Source organism: Neofelis nebulosa, chromosome 13 (genome assembly GCF_028018385.1).
Source record: "Neofelis nebulosa isolate mNeoNeb1 chromosome 13, mNeoNeb1.pri, whole genome shotgun sequence".
Taxonomy (NCBI): domain Eukaryota; kingdom Metazoa; phylum Chordata; class Mammalia; order Carnivora; family Felidae; genus Neofelis; species Neofelis nebulosa.
The window spans coordinates 10,897,195-10,919,093 of record NC_080794.1 but is presented as its reverse complement, the minus strand read 5'-3'; the positions used below and the strand labels follow the sequence as shown (position 1 = coordinate 10,919,093).

Sequence of the window (21,899 nt, the reverse complement as noted above, 5' to 3'; positions counted from 1 at the left end):
ATGCCATTATCAAGCTGACGAGGAAAAGGGTGAATTGATCAAAAAATGCAGGGACAACTGGCTACTGATTTGGAAGAATACAGAGCTGCGTATGTCACAACACATATAACGAGAAACACCACAGAGAGATGTATGAAGAAAGCAATTCAACATACTACCTGCTTCATGCATGTCAACAGACACCTGCCACAGTGCTCAGTTCCAAAGGGAATTTACTTATGACACAAAAGCACAATGGAGCAGAAATATGGAACTTTCAACTAGTAGAGTAAGTTTATTTCTAATACGGAGACTTTACATAGAACTTACAGAAATGAAAACACACTGAGCAGCTCATCAGCCGTTAGCTCCTCCCAGACCTGCTGTCCCCTTTCTCTGCGCCCACCTCACCTAACCCGCATGTAGCACCGGGCCAGGTACTCCAAAGGGAGGCACCAGCAATTCAGTGCCACAATTCTGGTAGTTGACAGTGTCTCCTAGGAGATGGTCTCTCTTCCGTGAGAGCAGCTCTTAATGGGCTCTGGTGACACCTGTCTCCATCCTTTGCCCCTTTAGGATTTAGACTGGTCATGGCTTCTCAGTGATGCCAGCCCCTAGGCGCTTCAGTATTCCTTGTTTCTGGCCCAAACCGCTGTGAGAAGTCTCCCATCAGAATCTTAGTTGGGGTAGCATTCTGGTTTTCATCAGAACCAAGGCTGATACAAAGAGCTATCCCTGTATTAGCCTGTCAAAAGAAATCATTCTTCCCCCAAATCACTGTATAGAACATAAACACTTAGAACTAAGTACGTGTCGGTACCAGCTGGAATGCTTCAGCTCTAAGTGACAGACAGCCCTAAGGATCAATAAGAAACCATTACTACTGCAGTAATGTAAAGTCCTAGCAGAAAACAGGTCCAGATGGAGTTGTGCAGCTCTATGACGTCACCTCTGAGCCAGGCTTTTTCCATTTTGTCTATTGTTCTCTTCAGGCTATTGCCCTTCAGGGCCACAAGCTACAATTTGGTACAACATGCAAACATGAAAAAATCCAGCATAAGAGAGACAATCTCTCCTTGTGTCTTCTCATGTCATGACAGTATTTGATCACTGAGATCTTTCCCAGAAGTACCGCAGAGTATTTTCCAAACATCTCACTGCTCACGTGTCCATCCCAACAAAATCATTAGAATAGCATCTCCATGATTAACTTAAGCTGGATTTACTCCTAAATTGCCTGGGGGTGGGGGGGATGGGGATGGGAAGAGAAACAAAACAGAGCCCAGCAAGTAAGAAGTAGAGAATGGGTGCTGGGTGGGCAATGTCCTTGGAACTGCTGATTAGTGTGTTCCAAGGAGGCACAGGAAACAGGACAAAGGAGGAAGAGACAGTATATGACATCCTATTATTTTAAATACAATTACATAGTTCCAGTTCCTGGGTCACATACAACGTATCATGCCTAAGTAGATACAACAACTGAATACCAAGAGAATGAAAGTGGCATTCTAGCGCATAGCACTACTTTCATTTGTGGAGAGTAGGGAGTATTCCTGTTCATAACTGATGGTGACCTGTGCAAAATTCATGGGATACCATTGTTCTTAACAGCTCTTACGTTACAAACTGACCCAGAGGCAGCTGAAAAAACTCAGAAAAATACTATCTGGCTTCTTTTGGGAAGTAGTAGTTCAGTAACAACAGCCCTACTCACTCATCCTATACGCCAGCAATGTCACAGAAGGGGGTGGTGATGCGGTGGTGACACAGCACAGACTGGCCAAACTACGAAGAGGCTCTGGTAGTATTTACAATGAAGACTGATGTAAAGGTAGTTAAAAAAACCTCACAAAAACAGATTTGGGGATCTTTATTGAAGACGCAGTTCAGCGATAATGGCCACAGGCATTTATTTATGGCGGGAAATGGGACAGGGGGTAGGGCATATAGTTTGTACTTTAAATTTTCCAAATATATTTTCATATATACACAGCGGTGTGCCGGTAAATATTTGACAAGAGGCTGTCTGAGAAAATAAAAAAATAAAAACCCCGGTTTGTAGGGTTTGCCAATTTGCAGGGTGTAAACACTCCCACTGAAGCCAAGCTACCCTCATGACTGAGTACAGAGGTGGGAAGGGACGGGCGGGAGCACGTGTTGTATGGTATTGTCACCATGCAGACTCAATACTGTGAGTGACCTAAAGAACAAGGCTAATAGCAAAATATTATAAAATAATTAGGAAGCAAGGAGTGCTGAGTATTTATTACCTTTGTTTTTAATATAATTTAATTTTTAAATAATGATTATGTTCTGAGAACTGGCTCACAAAATTCCTGGGAATTTAACCATCAGCAGTACTTGCAAGCCATTACGGGCTTACTCGAACACACTACTGCATCTGTGTGGGTATGTGTGCATAAGTATATTTACAGCTACATATATACATCTATATTTACGTCAACCCGTAGACACTGGTGGTATTAAGTGTGGGAAACATTAATACAGACCATAAGTCATTTAATGAAGGGACATTTTCTCCACAAGTTCGTTGGACTCCAATTTGCAAATCAAGCGTGCATCCAATTCCTGTTATATTGCTACACCCACACTGGGCCTGCAATCGTCAGAGACTCCTCACATAAACGTTTAATGCTGCTGTGATTGAACTTTTTTTTAAGCTTCAGATTCCACTGTGAGTCTGGGTATGAATGAATAATACCATCCACTGTATTTACAATAAAATTTGGTATCACATCTGGAATACGACACAACATAAATTCTAGACAAAGATTTTTACATTACTTAAGTGAATAAACTTCCCCTCAATATAAATTTTCTGATGAAAAGTTTCAGTTTTTGAGAGCTTTCACATATTCAAAATATCTGTAAGATTTCATTCTAGTATTAATTATTTGAAGTACAACAAGATGTCGCTTTCTAGTAACATGAGGCATTCTCTGGGTCTCGTTCATCTCATTTTCAAAAATGGTGTAAGACTTTGAAAGGGTGGGTGGAGACTTCTGGACATCAGGATGTTGAAAGAGCTTTCACCCTCGTGTGAATTCTCTGATGTTTCGTCAGTACTGACCTCTGACTAAAGGTTTTCCCACATCCGTTACACTCATAGGGTTTCTCTCCTGTGTGAGTTCTCTGATGTTTAGTGAGAGCTGATTTTTCACAGAAGGTTTTCCCACACTCGTTACATTTATAGGGTTTCTCCCCTGTGTGAGTTCTTTGATGTACAATGAGGTTTGACTTCACACAGAAGGATTTCCCACATTCATTACATATAAAGGGTTTCTCTCCTGTGTGTGTTCTCTGATGTACAGTTAGGGCTGACCTGTGGCAGAAGGATTTCCCACACGTATTACATTCATATGGTTTTTCCCCGGTGTGCGTTCTCTGATGTTCCGTGAGGTTTGACTTTACGCAGAACGTTTTTCCACACTGCTTACATGCGTAGGGTTTTTCTCCTGTATGTGTTCGCTGATGGTTGGTAAGGTGTGGTTTCTGACAAAACGATTTCCCACATTCAGTACATTCATAGGGTTTCTCTCCTGTGTGTGTTCTTTGATGCTGAGTGAGGTTTGACTTCTCCCAGAATGTTTTCCCACATTCACCACATTCGAAGGTTTTTTCTCCTGAGTGAGCTCTTCGAAGTTGGGTGAGATGGGACTTCTTGCTGAAGTTATTCCTATTTTCATGGTGCTCATAAGGTTTTTTGCCCATGTGTACTATCTGATGTTTAAAGAGGGCTGACTTTTCCCACGTTTTATGACTCACTTTATATTCGTGGGGAATCTTTCTTGCATAGGTTCCCTGATGGATAATGAAAGTTGAGTCATCACAGAAGGTTTGCCCATATCCGTCATATTCATAAGGAGTCTCCCCTGTAAGAGTTCTCTGGTGTCCCAATCTTAAATCGGTATAGAAGGACTTCCCACAAAGACTGCATTCATATGGCTCCATCTCCAAATGAGTTCTCTGAGATAAACTGAGTTCTAAACTGTGGATGAAGGTTCTTCCACATGCATTGTATTTACAGAGCGTCTCTCCTATCTGTATTTTCTTGTTTGTGAAAAATGCCGCTTCCTCATGGAAGGCTTGTCCATTTTCATTATACTCAGAAGGCTGATCAAAAATTGGCTGACTGAGATCGTGACTATGATGGAGCACATTCCTTTTTTGATTATATTTATAAGATTTCCCTCCAGGAGGAGTTTTCTCATGCCTGATGTCAAGGAGCAATTTCTCATATACATTAAACTCATCAGGCTTCTTTCCAGAATAGCTCTTTCTACTAATAATTAAGCCTGAAATATTTTTCAAACTCATTTCACACGAGTCACATATCTTATATGGAAAATTTCTTGAAGGAACAGAATCTGTGCCCAGATTGAAAGTTTTTCTTACTCTAGCACCACTATCTATATTTAATGTTTTGTTGGCGGTAAAAGCAAGTTGCCAAAAATGTTCGTCTTCATTGTCCTGGCTGCTCTCTATCAGGTCATCAACTTTCCAGTCTTCTAGAAATGAGAAAAATAACCACATCTTATGAATCCTAGTACATTTCTAATGGAAACGAACTCACACAAACGCCCTTTTATCTAGTTGATGCTTTTGTCTTGGGCTCGGTTTCCTGGTGTGAACTAAATCCAAGCATACGTTTTTTATCCTTCTGCTTTCACTGGAAAATAAAGACACGCGACAGTGGAAACAGGGAAGGAACCTGGCGATGACATTTAACATTTTACTATTTTTTAATTGTTTTTTAAGTTTTATTTATTTTGAGAAAGCGAGTGAACAAGCAAGCATGAGCAGCGGAGGGGCAGAGAGAGAGAGGGGGAGAGAGAATCCCAAGCAGGCTCTGCACTGACAGTGCAGAACCCGATGCATAGCTCGAACTCACAAACCGTGAGATCATGACCTGAGCCGAAATCAGGAGTTGGACGCTTAACCGACTAAGCCGCCCAGGTGCCCTGACATTTAACATTTTAAACACGTAACCTTCAAAACTGGACAGGAAAGGGTGAAAATTCAAAGCACAGGGAGCCAGGAGTGGCTGATTCAGGGGAACTCAGAGAATGGGGTCAGCCCGACAGAGACACTGAACACTGCATAAAGTGACAGTGGAGATTAGCGGACAGGGCTTTCAGAGGATGAACTATGTTTGGTGGAGACAGAACAGTCCAGTCCTAAATCCCCTCAGATACAGATTTCCGGGGCAGGATTCCTGCTGGAGCATATCTTCTATTGATGCACCAACACCAACTTCCTCAGGTTCTACCAGGAGGTCCTACAGCCCAGAATCTTGTTTTTCTTTTGACTTATTTCACAAGAAATAATTATTTAAAAAAAAAAAAAAAAGCTGTAAGAAGCAGGCTGGAAGTGAAATAAACTCAAGACACGGTGAGCAAGGGCTGGAGATTTTCTGAGAGGTGTGCATTTAGGAAGCAGGAAATGTAGAGAATTGGATGAGTTCAACAAGGGAGGGTTTTTTGTTTTGTTTTGTTTTTTAGTAACAAATAAACTACAAATAGACTGTTTGAGAAACACGGCCGAGGAAGAGTTCAGAGGCAGATCATGGCTGATGTCCTCACATCCCCACAGCCCGACCTCGAACTACGGTAGGATCCTCGCCTGTGTGCGTGTGGCCATTCCTTTTCCCCTCCGTTTGATAGATCGGCATCAGAAGACATTTCTGAAAGCACCTATTTCCTCATGTTTTGAAGGACACTGCTTCGCCTCAGACTCTCATTCTCTACCTAGCTGTGATTCACAACACCACAAATATCCAGCAGGAAATACAAAACAGATGAGGGGCGGGCCATCTCTGCAAAGGAACAGGTTCATTTTGTTTTCTCACAGCTGTTCATGAATCTGTCCTGACCGGCACGTCACACAATTACTCACCCCAGTCTGCTGGCTTACTTCTCCCCAAAACATTCTGTTTCTGAGGCAATGCTGATCTTTAAGTCTGCTTTTGTATCTAAGTTTATCTTTCACATCAAGGTTTTCTGCCTTTACACCTAGCCTCATCTGTGGCTTTTACCTACTTGTGAGACTTCCTTATGGAAGGATCACTCCTCTCTCTACACGGTTCTGAGACCTTCCGCAAACTTTATCTTACAAATTCTTGGCTGTGCTTCATTGCTACTACCCAATGCAACGATGTTCATTCGTGTGAAAAAAAAGTCTAATGCCGTCCTGAGCCCACTGCTCCAAGGACCGACTGATAACAGTTACTACACTGCAAAAACAAATTAAAAGTAAGTGTGCAGGCCGCCCTGTCCCAAGTCCATTAACAGGATTTCTGTGCAGCTCCAGCTGGGCCTCTCATAAGCCGCTCACTCCCAGAGACACACCTTTCACCTGGCCAGCTGTGCTCCAGCCCCCTTCTTCCTGGAACCTGGACATCTTCCAGGAAATGCTGCTTTCTTTAACTGAAAACAACAAACCACAAAAATAACAAGCAAAGAATGAACGCCAACGAGCACTGTGACACCCCTTCCACCTCCAGCCTTTAGTCGCTGTCTTCAGAACAAGTTTACTGCCTGTGAAATTCACCATAGTGTAAGGAAAGTCCTTCGCTCCATGCTACTACACCTTTGTGAAGACCGCAGTCTGGCTCTTGGCGGGTGTTACCAAAATCCTGCTTCCTCTGACCTCACTAAAGAGGCAGAATATGAATGACTCTTAAAAGTAATGTGCATGTGAATCATTTCCAAACTGTTCCTGACGGGCTGGTATACATGAGGACCAAACGGCAATGTGCATTTAGAAGAAGTACCACAGAATGCATTCTGAATCGATGAAAAAGAATGATCTCTTCCAAACGTGGCTCCACAGTTAATCAACAAAGTAATTAGTAAACTGTCAGAATTAGGAAAATAAAGGGCTTTCTCTTTGGGACAACAAAATCTCAATAAAGAAAGAAACCCTAAACAAGGGTGCTATGATTAGATCTGAGTTTTGGGGATACAGCCAATCATGGGTGAGGGTCATAAAATATGGGCCACTTAAGTGATAGGAAAAAAAACTTGAGTTCTAACTTAAAATAAGTGAAATAATAACAAGCCATCACAGTGTACCGTGCAATGTCTAAAGAATTCACATGGACACTATTAAGTATCTGAAAAGGCAAAGTAAACAAGAATAAAAGTTGTAAATAAGACAGAAAGCATTTATAAGTGAAATTTAAGATATAGGAAAGTATGGGGTTTGGTATAAATTCTGAAGAGCAGAGAGAAAGAAATGACATAGGCAGCACAGGACCACACTGCAATAGTCAATGAAAACAGACTTCAATTTTAATTTTATTTTTTAGTAACTAGCAACTTTTCCAGGCTAGTGAAAGATAAATTGGATGCTTTAGGTAAGAAAATAAAAACCAGTAATTAGATTGAGCCAGGAATGAGAGAACAAAGATGCACTTCTGGTTTTGAGTGGGATCAGTGAGAAACCGAAGAGGCAAGAAGACAGTTCTGGAAGGCAAACAACCCAGGAATATGAGGAGACCAGCAACAGTGGAAAACAGGGTTTAGCGGGCTGGTGCCGGAGCTGCCAGTGAAGGTAGAAATACGATGGCAGACTGTTCCCTGTTGGATTCCTGGGAAACCAGGCTCCAGGGTTTTCCTGTCACTCAGGCTACTCCTTCTCCAGCTCCTCTCACGATGCGATTTAACGGACTGTAAACCACTTGTAGAAGTGGAACTGTTCCAGGGCCACTGCTTTTACTTGGAAACAACCACTCTCTAGAAAAGGAGTCTGCTGGCTGAGCGGGGTCCTTGATCAATGAATGCTTTTTACATCTTTAGAGGGAAAGATAAAAGAAGCAGTAGGGAGGAGTGGAAAGGAAGAAGAGAGGCGAGAGAAGAGGAAACAGGAAGGAGGAGGAACAGGAGGAGGAGGAGCAAGAACAGGAGGAGAAAGGGAGCAGGAGGAGGAGCAGGAGGAGGAGGAGCAGGAGGAGGAGGAGCAGGAGGAGGGGGAGGAGAAGCAGGAGGAGGAAGGGCAGGAGGAGGAGGAGCAGGAGGAGGGGGAGGAGAAGCAGGAGGAGGAGGAGGAGCAGGAGGTTGAGGAGGAGCAGGAGGAGGAAGAGGAGGAGGAGGAGCACGAGCCACCACTGGAGGAGAAGAAGGAGGGGGAGGAGGAGGAGAACAAGCAGGAGGAGGAGGAAGAGGAGGAGGAGGAAGAGGAGGAGGAGGAGCAGGAGGAGGAAGAGGAGGAGGAGAACAAGCAGGAGCAGGAGGAGGAGCAGGAGGAGGAGCTGCCACTGGAGAAGAAGGGGGAGGAGAAGGAGAACAAGCAGGAGGAGGAACAGCAGGAAGAGGAGCAGGAGGAGGAGGAAGGGCAGGAGGAGGAGGAAGGGCAGGAGGAGGAGGAGGGGCAGGAGGAGGAGGAAGGGCAGGAGGAGGAGGAGGAGGAGGAAGAGGAGCAGGAGGAGCAGCCGCCACCGCCCAGACCACATGTGACCCACGGAACCTAAAATACGTGCTATGGTCTTTACATAAAAGTCCGCCAACCTCCGATCTAGAAGCTCTCTCCCAGCCTCGTGCCTTCCCCGCGACCCACAGCTGACGCCTCTCGCGTGGGCACTTCTGGCTCTGGCCTCAACCACGTCCGGCACACTCGCATACATCCATACTCTTGTTCAACACACAACTGGATTCTAGCAGCTCTCTGGAGCTTCTCGTGTGCAAATTTAAACATGTCGTGATTCCCCTATAATCTCCAACGTCTCTGTCTCAGTAAAGGGCACCCTCGTTGGCCCAGTTGCTTGAGACGGAGCAGTGGAGGCAGGCTGGACTCCTGTCTCTCTTCCACGCTCTCATCCTCGAGATACACGTACAAATCTCCCACTCCTCAGCACTTCCGGAATCACCTTAGCTGCTATCCTCTCCCCTCCGGAGTTCAGAATAGTCTCCTAAATGATATTCTTTCCTTGCCTGCGCCCAAGCACCATCTAACCACCACGGTGTATTTACTGCATAAACGATAAATCACATCTGATGACTTAATCTGACTTACATTTACTCAAAAAAAAAAAAAACCAAAAAACAAAAAACACAAGGTTTTCTCACATCACTCAAAATAAAATTACCAAGGGCCTGGGGTGCCTGGGTGACTCAGTTGGTTAGGCGTCCGACTTCGGCTCAGGTCATGATCTCGCAGTCTCTGAGTCTGAGCCCTGCGTCGGGCTCTGTGCTGACAGCTTGGAGCCTGGAGCCTGTTTCAGATTCTGTGTCTCCCTCTCTTTCTGACCCTCCCCCGTTCATGCTCTGTCGCTCTCTGCCTCAAAAATAAATAAATGTTAAAAAAAAAAATTTTTTTTAATAAAAATAAAACTACCAAGGGCCACACTACCTCTACGACATCATCTCCTATCAATCTTGCCCACACCTACTCACCTCTAGCCACAATGGCCCCCTTGCCATTCTTCAAACACTCTTAAACACAGCTGAGAAGTTTAGCACCTGATGTTCCCTGTGCCTGGAACAGCTCACACTTTCACTTCATTAGAGTCTCATCTCTATTGTGGACCTCATCAAAAGGTTTTCTCTGATGTCCTTACCAAATAGCATATGCCATCATTCTCCCTCCCCATCACAAACTGTATGTATGTAGTCACAAGCATGCACATGTATGTACACACACAGGCTCCTTGTCCCTCACTGTAATATGTGCTCCATGATAAAAGGGATGTTATTCTTTTAATTACCTAAAAACACAACCAGGTCATAGTGGGTGCCCACCACATGTTTGTTAAACAAATATCTACAAGTACAGCAGGAATACACACGAACTAACACAAGGCGTCCAAAGAGAATAAAACAATTTTAAAAGATAAACTAACCAAGAAAAATTATCTGAGATGAAACCAACTAAGTTTGCATCGTGGGCACAAGTAAATCACTCAAAAATGTCGAAGGACAAGGAAAGCATTTATGAGTGGAAGTGACATATGGAGGAGTATGATTAAGGTAATAGGGGGATGTGGGCCAACCGTCCTTACTTACTTCCAAAGCTCTAAGACTAAAAAAAGACATTTTTTAAGCATATTTATTTTGAAAGAGAGAGAGGGAGAGGGTGCAGGGGAGGGGAAGAGAGAGAGAGAGAAAGAGAGAGAATCCCAAGCAGGCTCCACACTCTCAACACAGAGCCCAACACAGGGCTCGATCTCATAGACCACAGGATCATGACCTGAGCCAAAATTAGGAGTTGGATGGCTCAACTGACTGAGCCACCCAGGCGCCCCTAACAAAAAGAAATTTCTGAAGAATGATTTCAAAAGTGATAAACCCTAAACCAATGGCCTAAGATCTCATCCCCTAGCCTTCCATCTGCCCATCAACTCACTAACTCACCTTGGTGGCAGTGGCTTGGGAATCCTGCCTCTAATATCCAGGGCTCCTCTCCTTGCTCTATCTTGAAGACCACTTCTGGCTTAGTAAAGCAATATCCTGTTAAGAAAAAATAATACAAGACAATGGTTAAAGAGCCTGGCTTCAGGAACTCTGAAAGGTACAGCTTTGGGAGATACCCAAGGGAGATGCCCAAATGAACCAACCCCTGAGAAAACAGCATTTTTTATGGGGGCCAGAGAGAGACGGGTCATCTCATGGCCCTGAATCTCAAGTTTCAAATCAGAAAATCTGACAGGCAATTCATATGTTTCAACAACCAGAAATGTACTGGTAGTCAGTCACAAGGGAAAAAAAATTCTTACCTACTGAGACAAGGTGGCTGTAATTTTCTAGAATCACATCTCTGTATAGTATCTTCTGAGCAGGATCCAGCAGATACCACTCTTCCTGAGTGAAGTCCACACATACATCTTTGAATGACACTTGTTCCTGTAATGGTATATTCCTTTTCTATATGAAAGTGTCAGAACTACAGGACATGGAAGAGATTTAAAAGAGCTTATCTCTTTCGGATTCACTAAAAATTGACATACGGATGCCTTCTTTTGTGCTATACTATGTAGGATAAAAGAAGTATCTTGCACACACTGAGTTTCCACTAAGGGCCTGGAACTGTTCCCCTTGCTGCAAATACTGCTGATGAAAACATCGTTCCTGTGCTTAAAGCGCTTACGATCTGAGGAGTAGACGCATACATTAACCTTTACTAAATTACACACTGCAGGAGCCAACAGTGTGCACACAGTACACTGGGAAGGAAGGCAAACCAAGAAAAAGTTAGCTCTTTAATATTATCATTTATGTGACAGAAAAAATAGGTAATAAAATAGAGCAGACCATGAGGAGACCCAGATATTGGAATTAATAAACAAGAACTTTAAAACGAATTATGATTAATATGGTTAATAAAACAGAGGAAAACACGAACAAAATAAAGGAACAGAGGAGATAAGTTGACGGATACGTGGTATGGGTGCCATGCAGAGAAGTAATAGAGCAGGCCGGAGACTGCTAGCCCCTGAAAGGTCCGCTGTGAGGCGCCCTTGACTGGCACCTGGGAACTTGGACTTCAGGAGACTCTCCGTGCCCTAATATGAATGGTTTGCTGAGCCTAAACTGTGTGTAAGCAATATGCTTTATGCACACACGTGCATTCCTTCTGGTCTCGAAGTTTCTGTGCTAAGCAGAGAGTACCGATGTCATCAGCTCCTGGTCTCTGAGCACTGAGTCTCCTGAGCTCCCCGGGCAGACATTTCCCATTTGCTGTCACATCTCACTGCTGGGGCACTGACGGGCGTCTCGGGGGAAGACTCTTAGAAGTCTGCTCCTGGCCTCCTCTCAACTCTGCTCCACGTGCCTTTTCCCTTCCCTGATTCTGCTTTGTATGCCTGTCCATTAAGGAGTCAGAACCATAAAAAGGACTACCCGCTGAGTCACTGAACCTGGGGATGGTCTCCGGGCCCTCGGATACACGTGTCTACAGACACACAAGTACACACATCCGAACACAGATAAAATGGTCACTTTAGAGCTAAGAAACACAGCATCGGAATTAACTCATTACCTGGATTCAAGTCCTCACAGAGAACATACACATACATCTATCAAAACAGTATCAAAATATGTACCTCAAAACTGACAGAACTGAATGGAGAAATACACAAATTTATACTCATAGTTGGGAGACTTCGACATCCCTCTGTCAATACTGACAGATCAAGGAGGCAGAAATCAGCTAAGTACATAAATGACCTGAACAGCACTATCTATCAACATGATCTAATTGGCAGTTATAGAATACTCCATCCAAGAGAGTAAAATGCACACTTTATCATTCTATTTTAGCTCACGTGGAACCTTCACCAAGATAAAGCATAGTCTTGGCCACAAAACACACCTTAACAAATTTAAAACAACAGCTATGATACAAAATACGTTCTCAGACTACAATGGAATTAAATAGAAATCAATAATCATGAGATAGCTGGAAAATCTCCCAAACACTTGAAAATTAAACAACACACTTATAAATAACCCATAGTTCAAAGAAGCCTCAAAAGAAATTTTTAAATATTTTAAATAAAATAAAAATAAAAATAGCACTTATCAAAATTTGTGGGATGGATTGAAATACATAGAGGGAAATTTATAGCATCAAATGTATATATTAGAAAAGAAAAATTTTAGGGGCACCTGGGTGGCTCAGTTGGTTAAGTGTCTGACACTTCAGCTCACATATGATCTCACAGTTTGTGAGTTCGAGCCCCGTGTCCGGCTCTGTGCTGATAGACAGCTCAGAGCCTGGAGCCTGCTTTGTATTGTGTCTTCATCTCTCTGCCCCTCCTCTGCTCATCTCTCTCTCTCTCTCCCCCCCAAAAATAAATAAACATCCAAAAAAAACAGAAAGAAAAATTTTATATCAGTAACCTAAGTTTCCATCTTAGTAAACTATAGAAGAAAGGCAAATTAAGCCAAAAGCAAGCAAAATAAAGGAAACATTAGAATAAATCAATGAAATTGAAACCATGAAAAAAAAAATCAATGAAACCAACAGCTGCTTTGAAAAGACCAATAAAGTTAATAAACTTCCAGAAAACCTAACCAAGAAAAAAAGAAAAGAAACAAATTATGAATCTCAGAAATGATCGGTCAATACCAATCCTAATGACATTAAAATAATAAGAGAATACCACAAACAATTCTATTCCTGAAAAATTAGATGAAATGGACAAATTCCTTAAAAGACACGGCTACCATTTCCTACAAAAAAACAAATAGCCTGAATAGATCTATATTTGTTAAAAAAAAAACCCAAAAACTTGAATTAGGGGTACCTGGGTGGCTCAGTCGGTTACGCGTCCAACTTCAGCTCAGGTCATGATCACATGCTCCGTGGTTCAAGCCCTGCATCAGGCTGTGTGCTGACAGTTCAGAGCCTGGAACCTACTTTGGAATCTGTGTCTCCCTCTCTCTCTGCCCCTCCCCCACTCACTCTGTGAAAAATGAATAAACCTTAAAAAAATTTTTTTAATAAAATAAATTTTTAAAAACTTGAATAAATAATCAAATCACTCCCATAATAGAAAGCACAAAGCCCAAATGGTGTCACTGATGAATTCTATTAAACGTTTAAGGAAAAAATACCAATTCTTCACAATCTCCTCCAGTACACAACACTTGCAAATTCATATTATGAGGCCAGCAGTATCCTAATACCAAAACCAAATAAAGACATGAGAAACTAAAGACCAATATCTCCCATTAACATAGACACAAAAATCCTCAAATATTGGCAAATCAAATCTGACAATGTATCAGATGTATTTTAAACCACGACCGGGTGGAGTTTATTCCAGGTATGGAAGGCTAGATCAATGTTTAAAAAAAAAAAAAAAAAATCAATGAATACAATCTAGTACGTCAACAGGCCAAGAAGAAAATTTACATGATCCAATCAATTGATGAAGAAAAAGCATTTGCCAAAATCTAACAGCATTCATGATGAAAATTCTCAGCAAACTAAGAATAGGGGGATCTTAGCTTGATAAAGACCATCTACAAAAATCTTACAGCAATATCACAGTTAATGTTAAGAGACTGGACACTTTTCCTCTAAGGGCAGGAATAGGGCAAGGATGTCTTGTCTCAATATTCCTATTCAACTCTGTGTTGGAAGCACTCACTAGTGCAGTAAGACCCAAAAGAAACCAAAAGAAAAAAAAAAAAAAAAAATATATATATATATATATATATATATACACACACACACATACATACATACATGCATGATTGGCTCTCTATTCTCCTCCACTGATCTATGTGTTTATTTTTGTGCCAGTACCATACTGTTTCAATTACTGTAGCTCTTTGTAGTCTATCTGGAAATCGGGGATTGTGATACCTCCAGCTTTGCTTTTCTTTCCCAAGATGGTTTTGGCTATTCAAAGTAGAACAGAACAGACAGCCCAGAAATAAACCCACAGTTATATAGTCGATTAGTCTTCAACAAAGGAGGCAAGAATATACAATGGGAAAAAGTCTCTTTAACAAACGCTGCTGGGAAAAAGCTACATGCAAAAAAAATGAAACTGGACCATTTCTTACACCATACACGAAAGAGATTAAAAACCTAAATGTGAGACCTGAAACTGGAAGACAACATAGGCAATAATTTCTTTGACATCATCTGTAGAACTATTTTTCTAGATATGTCTCCTCAGGCAAGGGAAACAAAAGCAAAATTAAACTACTGGGACTATGCCAAAACAAAAAAGCTTCTGCACAGCAAAGGAATCCATCAATAAAACAAAAATAAAACCTTGGGAGAAGATATCTACAAATGATATATCTGTTAAGAATCTGATTTCCAAAATACATAACTTATACAACTCAGCACAGAAAAAAACAAGCTGATTAAAAACTGGATGGAGGACCTGAATAAACATTTCTCCAAGGAAGACATACAGATGGTCAAGAGACAGATGAAGAAATGCTCAACATCACTCATCATCAGGGAAACTCAAATCAAAACCACGAGATATCACTTTACAACTGTCAGAATGGCTAGACTCAAAAAAGAAATGACAGGAGTTGGTGAGAATGTGAAAAAGGAGCCCTCATATACTGATGGGGGGGATATTAGGGGTTAGGGGTGCAGCCACTATGGAAAACAGTATAAAGTTTCCTCCAAAAAAAAAAAAAAATAGAACTACCATATGATCCAGTAATTCCACAACTTGGTATTTACTCAAAGAAAATGAAAACACTGAATTGAAAAGATATATGCACCTCTATGTTTATATATAAATGTAACATTATTTACAATAGACAAAATATGGAGGCAAGCCAAGAGTGCATCGACAAATGGATAAAGAAGATGTGGTACACACACACACACACACACACACACACGCAATGGACTATTACTCGGCCATAAAAAGAATGAAATCTTGACATCTGCAACAACATGGATAGATGTAGAGACTACAGTGCTAGGTGAAAGAGGTCAAAGAAACACAACTACCATATGGAATTTAAGAAACAAAAGAGACACAAAAAGAGACTCTTAAATATAGAGAACAAACTGGTTATTGCCAGAGGGGAGGTGGGTGGGGGAAAGAGATGAGATCACTGGGATCAAAGCAAAAATAAAACTCTCTATTTGAAGTCAATACGAGTGTCTATATAGAAAACCTCAAGAAATCTATAAAAAGAAAGAAAAAATCAACTGGAAGTAATAAGCAAATACAACAACATCACAGGATAAAAGTCAATATTAAAAAGTCAACTGTTTTCCTATATCCAAATAAAGAACTGGAATTCCACAGGGCCACCTGGGTGGCTCAGTCAGTTCAGCGTCTCACCTGATTTTGCCTCAGGTCATGGTCTCACAGTATGTGGGATCAAGCCATGGTTGGGCCCTTAGCTGACAGTGTGGAGCCCACTTGGAAATCTCTCTCCTTCTCTCTGCCTCTCTCCCTGACTCATTCTCTCTCACTTTATTTTATTTTTTTTTAATTTTTTTTTTTTTTACATTTTATTTATTTTTGAGAAACAGAGTGAGACAAAGCGTGAGCGGGGGAGGGGCAGAGAGAGAAGGAGACAGAATCTGAAGCAGGCTCCTGGCTCTGAGCAAGCAGTCAGCACAGAGCCTGATGCGGGGCTTGAACCCACAAACTGTGAGATCATGACCTGAGCCGAAGTCGGACGCTCAACCGATTGAGCCACCCAGGCGCCCCTCTCTCACTTTAAATAAATAAATAAACAAACACAAATAAAATGAAGAATTGGAATTCCAAATTTTCAAATGAACGAAAAAATACCATTTACAATAGTGCCAAAAAAAGGTACTCAAGTATACATATAACACAATATCTACAGGTGTTTGCAGAAAAACACAACTGATGGAAGAAATCAAAGATCTAAATAAATGGAGAAATGTTCCATATTCATCAATAGGAAGACTCAATATGGCTAAGATACCAATTCTTTCCAACTTAATCTATAAATTCAATGTGACTCAAATAAAAACCCCAGCTATTTTGGGGCACCTGGATGGCTCAGTCAGTTGAGTGTCTGACTCCTGATTTTGGCTCAGGTCATGATCCCAAGGCCACAAGATCGAGCCCCAAGCCCTGCTTGGGATTCTCTCTCTCCCTCTCTCTCTATCACTCTGCCCCTCTCTCCAGCTCACACACTATCTCTAAAATAAAACTTTAAAAAAATAAAATAAAATACAGATATATAAAATAAAATAAAATAAAAAACAGCTATTTTGCAGATACTAACAAAATGACTCTGAAGCTTATATAGAAAGGCAAAGGATCCAGAACAGCCAACACAATGTGGAAGAAGAAAAATGAGAATTCACATCAACTGATCTCCAGATGTAGTATAAAGCTACAAGTATCCACAACAGTATGTTATTGCTGAAAGAGACACACAGGTCAATGGAACAAATAGAGGGTCCAGGATTAGATTTACCAAAATATAGTCAAATAATTTTTGACAAAGGAACAAAGGCAATAAAAGAAGAAAAGATACTCTCAACAAGTGGTGGTGGACAACTGGATACCCATGCAAAAGAAATGAACCTAGACAGAGACCCTACACCTTACACAAATATTAACTAAAGATGAATCAGAGATCTAAATGTAAGATGCAAAACCTTCTAGAAGAAAATACAGAGCACAGGATATAAGAGAAAAATCTCTGTGCCCCTGGATTTGGTGATGAGCTTTTAGATACAAGAGAAAAAGCACATCCCATGGCAGGGGGTTGTGGGGGAGGGCAGGAAACATGGGCTGGGTGTTATTAAAAACAAAATCTGCTCGGCAAAAGGCATTTTCTAAGAAAATGAAAGGACAAGGCACAGACTAGGAGAAAATATTTGCAACACATATATCTACGAAAGGATTTGTATCAAAAAAATACAAAAGAACTCTTAAAGCTCAGTAAGAAAACAAATGACCCATTGAAAAATGGGCAAAAGATGTGAACAAACATATCACCAAAGACATAACGATAGCAAATAAACATATGAACAAATGTTCAATATCACCTGTTAGTAGGAAAATGCAAATTAAAACAAAAATAAGAGGTGCCCGGGTGGTTCAGTAGGTTAAGTGTCTGAGTCTTGATTTCGGCTTTGGTCCAATCTCACAGTTGGTGAGACTGAGCTCCGCATCGAGCTCTGAGCTGCTAGCACACAGCCTGCTTGGGATTCTCTCTCTGGCCCTCCCCTGCTCGCATGCATGCACTCTCTCTTTCTCTCTCTCTCAAAATAAATAAATAAACATTTTTCAAAAAACCACACAAAAATGAGATGTCATGATACATTAGAATGGTTAAATCCAAAATAATGACAATACCAATTTCAGGTCCAGATGCAGAACAAGGATTCTGATTTGTAATTGGTAGGAATGGAAACGGATACAGCACCTTTGTAAAAATGGTTTGGCAGTTTCTTGCAAAGCTAAACATACATTACATAATTGACCCGGCAATTTCACACCCTAGCATCTGAAACCTTATGTCTCCTTAAAACCTACACATGAGGGGCGCCTGGGTGGCTCAGTCGGTTGAGCATCCGACTTCGGCTCAGGTCACGATCTCGTGGTCCGTGAGTTCGAGCCCGGCATCGGGCTCTGTGCTGACTGCTCAGAGCCTGGAGCCCGCTTCGGATTCTGTGTCTCCCTCTCTCTCTGTCCCTCCCCCATGCATGCTCTGTCTCTCTCTCTCTCTGTCTCAAAAATAAATAAAAACATTAAAAAAATTTTTTTAAAAATTAAAAAAAAAAACCTACACATGAATATTTCTAGCCCCTTAATTCATAAGGACCCCGACCTGGAAGAATCAAGAGTCCAGGGGTTAACAACTCTGAAATCATGTACATGTACATGTATGCTCAAATTGAACTATCAAGTCAATAAAATCCATTTGATGTTAGCCAGATTCTCACTGTTAGAGTGGGAGACTACAGACAAGCAAGGAGAGAAGGTTAGAATGCTCCATGTGGTAATGATTACAACAGGAGAAAACAGTGTGAACTAATACGTAGCCTACTCTAGATATAGATGGTTGTATACTGAAATATGTATAGACTTGTGTATCCGCATGGGTTAGTACACACATGTATTTCCTTGTTCAGTTAGCTGGGAGGGTCCACCAGCAATGATGCACCACTAGCAAAAGGCACACCTAGTCCCCCAGTCTTGGTTTCTAATACTGTGCTCCAATGAAAGGAACAAGAGCTATTTAGGAAAAATAGGGCAGAGACAGAGGGAGACACAGAATCTGAAGCAGGCTCCAGGCTCTGAGCTGTCAGCACAGAGCCCGACGCGGGGCTTGAACCCACAAACTGTGAGATCATGACCTGGGCTGAAGTCGGATGCTTAACCGACTGAGCCACGCAGGTGCCCCTGAATTTGCTACTCTTGACGTACTGCCCTCAATATAATTCTTGCCCACTTCTACTTTTTCGTTTTAAAAATGTGAATCCTTACAAACTTTAGACAACTCGTTTTAAAACAAAGTGGGAATACACAAACCAAAAAACTCACCTGGGATCTGTTCATTTTCCGCTCTTAGTGAAGGAGGCAGAGCTGAGGGGAACAAGGAAGAAGGAAGTTAGGAGAGACTTGGCCTATCTTGCAGTTCCTGAATTTACCTGCCTACGCAACAGCTCCACATACAAGATACTTACGTGTCCATGTGTGGCTCCGATATATGTTGAGCTTAGACATGATACTTTTCACTGAGTGAATGTAAACATTTGTTTCTTATTGATTTATTACCAATTTAGGTTCTGTGACACAGAAAAATTAAAAACATGAGAAGATGAGTTTAACATAGAACAGTAACCTAAAGGAGGAAACACTATGGGTTTGTCAAAAAAAACTGACGTGGTGGGGAAAAATTAAACACCTCAAGCCACATTGTTAATATTTTCCTGTTAACACCATTAATCCCTTGAGGTCAGATAATCCAAGAAACCTCTGGAAAAAAGAGATGGGACTGTTTAAGGCAACGTAAAAAATGTTTAATGTTTGTTCTAACCTGCTTACAACTTTCAAAAGGTCTTTTGGTAACAAACTATCTTTGACTTCGCAGTGGCACAACGGGCAGTGGCCCAGCCATCTGCAGACCTAACTTTTAACCGTGGTTCTGGCACTAACAAACTGCACAATCTCAGTCAGTCAGCTCCTCAGGCTCAATTTTTGCCTTCTCACTTTTCAAATAAGGTCAAAACAGATAACCCTACAAGAGACTTGCCTGCACTACCATTCTGTACGTCTGTAAGGTCAGGAAAGCGGGAACCTCGGCATCTTTCTAGATGCCATCAACAATGGGACATTGAGGGCAGCTCGCCTCCGGAAACAGAGAACAGAAAATGAGGGGAGAAGGGAGGGTTCAGAGAGGGATGATGACAGAATTTCCTTAGTTATGGCTGGTGAACCTTTCATTCCCGACCATGCCCTCACAAACTCTCCAAAGAGGCGACGTTTCCTGTGCAGGCTGCGTGCCCACCCCTCTCAGCTCCAGCTCACCTCGCTCTTCTTAACTCTGTCCCAGACCTTCCACCGTCACACAGCCTTCGATGGCTTCAGGATACAGTCATGCTTATACATAACAAATAACAAATGAATACATAATAAATAATAACTTGGGATCTGGGGAATGTTAGAGCCAGGAAAGGGCCTTGGTGGCTAGCTAGTCCAGCCCCTTCCCTGTTCCATTGCACAAATGAGTTAACTGAGCAATGAAGGCCCTAGAGACTTGTCCACGCTCCAGCCGCACGTATTACACACATAACAAACAAATACAATAGCAGCTAACAAAATGCGAGTGCTCAGAACAATGCAGTGCGGCAAGGATTCCGGACACCCACACTTTACAGATAAGGAGCCCGAGCCTCACGTCGGCTATTCGGTCAGAGCCCTTCATTTACATCAGAAGCCCTGCCTGGCTCACTCGTTCTCTCCTACGACCGCGCCCCTCCTTAGGTAGCCAGGCGCCTATAAGACGCACGCGCACACGTCACAACGTGAAGCGCGCACGCACGTCGCGCACGCGCGTTCACTCTTTTCCGCAGCCCCACCCCCTCCCCGTGGGCCCAGCGCACACGTCACGCACGCGCACTCCCCACCCGCGGCCGCACGACGGCGCAGCCCGCTTAGCGCTGGAGCTGGACACCTGCGGACCCTGCGAGCCGGAGAGCCCACGTTCCGACGCGGGACCCCGGTCCCTTAATCTGAGACGCCCATGCCCCCCCCCCCCCCCACACACACACCCCGCGTCCCTTCCACTCTGCAGGCGCCGCAGAAGCCTGGGGTCCCTCCTATGTCCGCGGGGCTCCTACCCACCACTGGGCACCGCCGCCCCCGCCGGACCCCCGAGCCGCGCGGGGCCCCCTGGGCCCTCGACCCCTCCCTCCGGGGCTCACCCGCAGCTCCCTCGCCGCGTGGACCCGGAAGCCAGGGAAGGTTTCCCACGAGGGGCTGGAGGCCGGGGAAGGACGAGCCGGGAGGAGTAGGCGGGGATGCACATGCGCAGAGAGAGGAGAGGGAGCGGCGCGGCTGCGGCGGAGAGCTGGAGCTCTCTGCTCCTGGCAGCTTGGGCTGGGAAAGTGCCCGTATCCTCCTTAGAAGCGACGTCTCACTCCTAAGTTGTAAAAGCTAGTGGTAGTAGCCAGCGAACAGGGTTTTAGTGAAGCTTGGAGGCATTTGCGTTGTTAAAGCCCTTAGGATGTTGCCTAAATTGTTCAGTACCTCTCTCAAGATTCCCTTTCCCGATATACACCTGCCCACTCCTCGAGAAATCAGCTGGAGCGTAGCTGCCGAGTCTGCTGAGTTCAGAGCTTATCATCTGAGATCTTCACTTCTGCCTAGAGCCAGCATTCTGTCCGTGCCCCCGACGCCTACAGCAAAGCAGTGCGCCTTCTAGACACAAGCCAAGAGAGGGAAAGGTGTGCATGGATTTCAGTTATAAACGTGGGATCTGTGACCAGCATGGTTATCCTTTGGAATGAGGGAAGAAGCAAGCTAGCAATTCGGTATTCGTGCTAAAAGCCATTGAAGTGTTCTTATACCAAACTCGAAGAAAGCACCCTCTCATCTTCCCAGGACCTCCCCTATACGCTTCACTCAATTTCCCCCGATGTGAACGTCTTGCAGAACTAGGATACTTTCATCAAAACTAAGGGAGTAACTCGGGTGCAATTCTTTTAACTAAACTACAGAGTTTATTCAGATTTCGTCAGTTTTTCCACTAATGTCCTTTTTCTGGTCCAGGATCAATCCAGCATACCACTGTACAGTCACCATCCGTCACTGTCCCCTCCAATCTGTAAGAGTTTTTTTGATCTTTCACGTCCTTCAGATGGCTGAAGAATAATGGTCAGGTATTGTGAAGAATGTCCCTGAATTTATGTTTGGTGTTTTCTCCTGATTAAAAAAAAAATTTTTTTTTCAACATTTTTTATTTATTTTT

At 42.8% G+C, this 21,899-nt stretch overlaps 1 protein-coding gene across 6 annotated transcripts; it reads right to left on the bottom strand.

Moving 5' to 3' along the window:
* Positions 1-246: 246 nt before the first annotated feature.
* Positions 247-20,966, bottom strand: LOC131493674 (zinc finger protein 248-like). Of its 6 annotated transcripts, XM_058698299.1 has the most exons (7): positions 20,854-20,960; positions 19,958-20,029; positions 19,114-19,215; positions 18,971-19,012; positions 10,712-10,838; positions 10,350-10,445; positions 247-4,508 (listed from the first exon to the last, which is right to left on the bottom strand). In XM_058698299.1, exons 4-7 carry the CDS (start codon positions 18,983-18,985, stop codon positions 3,010-3,012), a joined length of 1,737 nt encoding a protein of 578 aa, XP_058554282.1. In that variant the 5' UTR covers positions 18,986-19,012; positions 19,114-19,215; positions 19,958-20,029; positions 20,854-20,960; the 3' UTR covers positions 247-3,009. The 6 variants fall into 6 exon arrangements, with proteins under 6 accessions (XP_058554282.1, XP_058554284.1, XP_058554283.1 ...); XM_058698301.1 differs by lacking the exon at positions 19,958-20,029 and having other exon boundaries at positions 20,854-20,966; XM_058698300.1 differs by having other exon boundaries at positions 19,114-20,029.
* Positions 20,967-21,899: the final 933 nt, after the last annotated feature.

Excerpts from the sequence above, each read along its gene's own strand:
- LOC131493674 (XM_058698301.1), bottom strand. Across the intron at positions 10,446-10,711 it reads CAGCCACCTTGTCTCAGTAG|GATATTGCTTTACTAAGCCA; the intron begins GTAAGAATTTTT and ends TTTTCTTAACAG. Across the intron at positions 4,509-10,349 it reads CCCAAGCCACTGCCACCAAG|AAGACTGGAAAGTTGATGAC; the intron begins GTGAGTTAGTGA and ends TCTCATTTCTAG.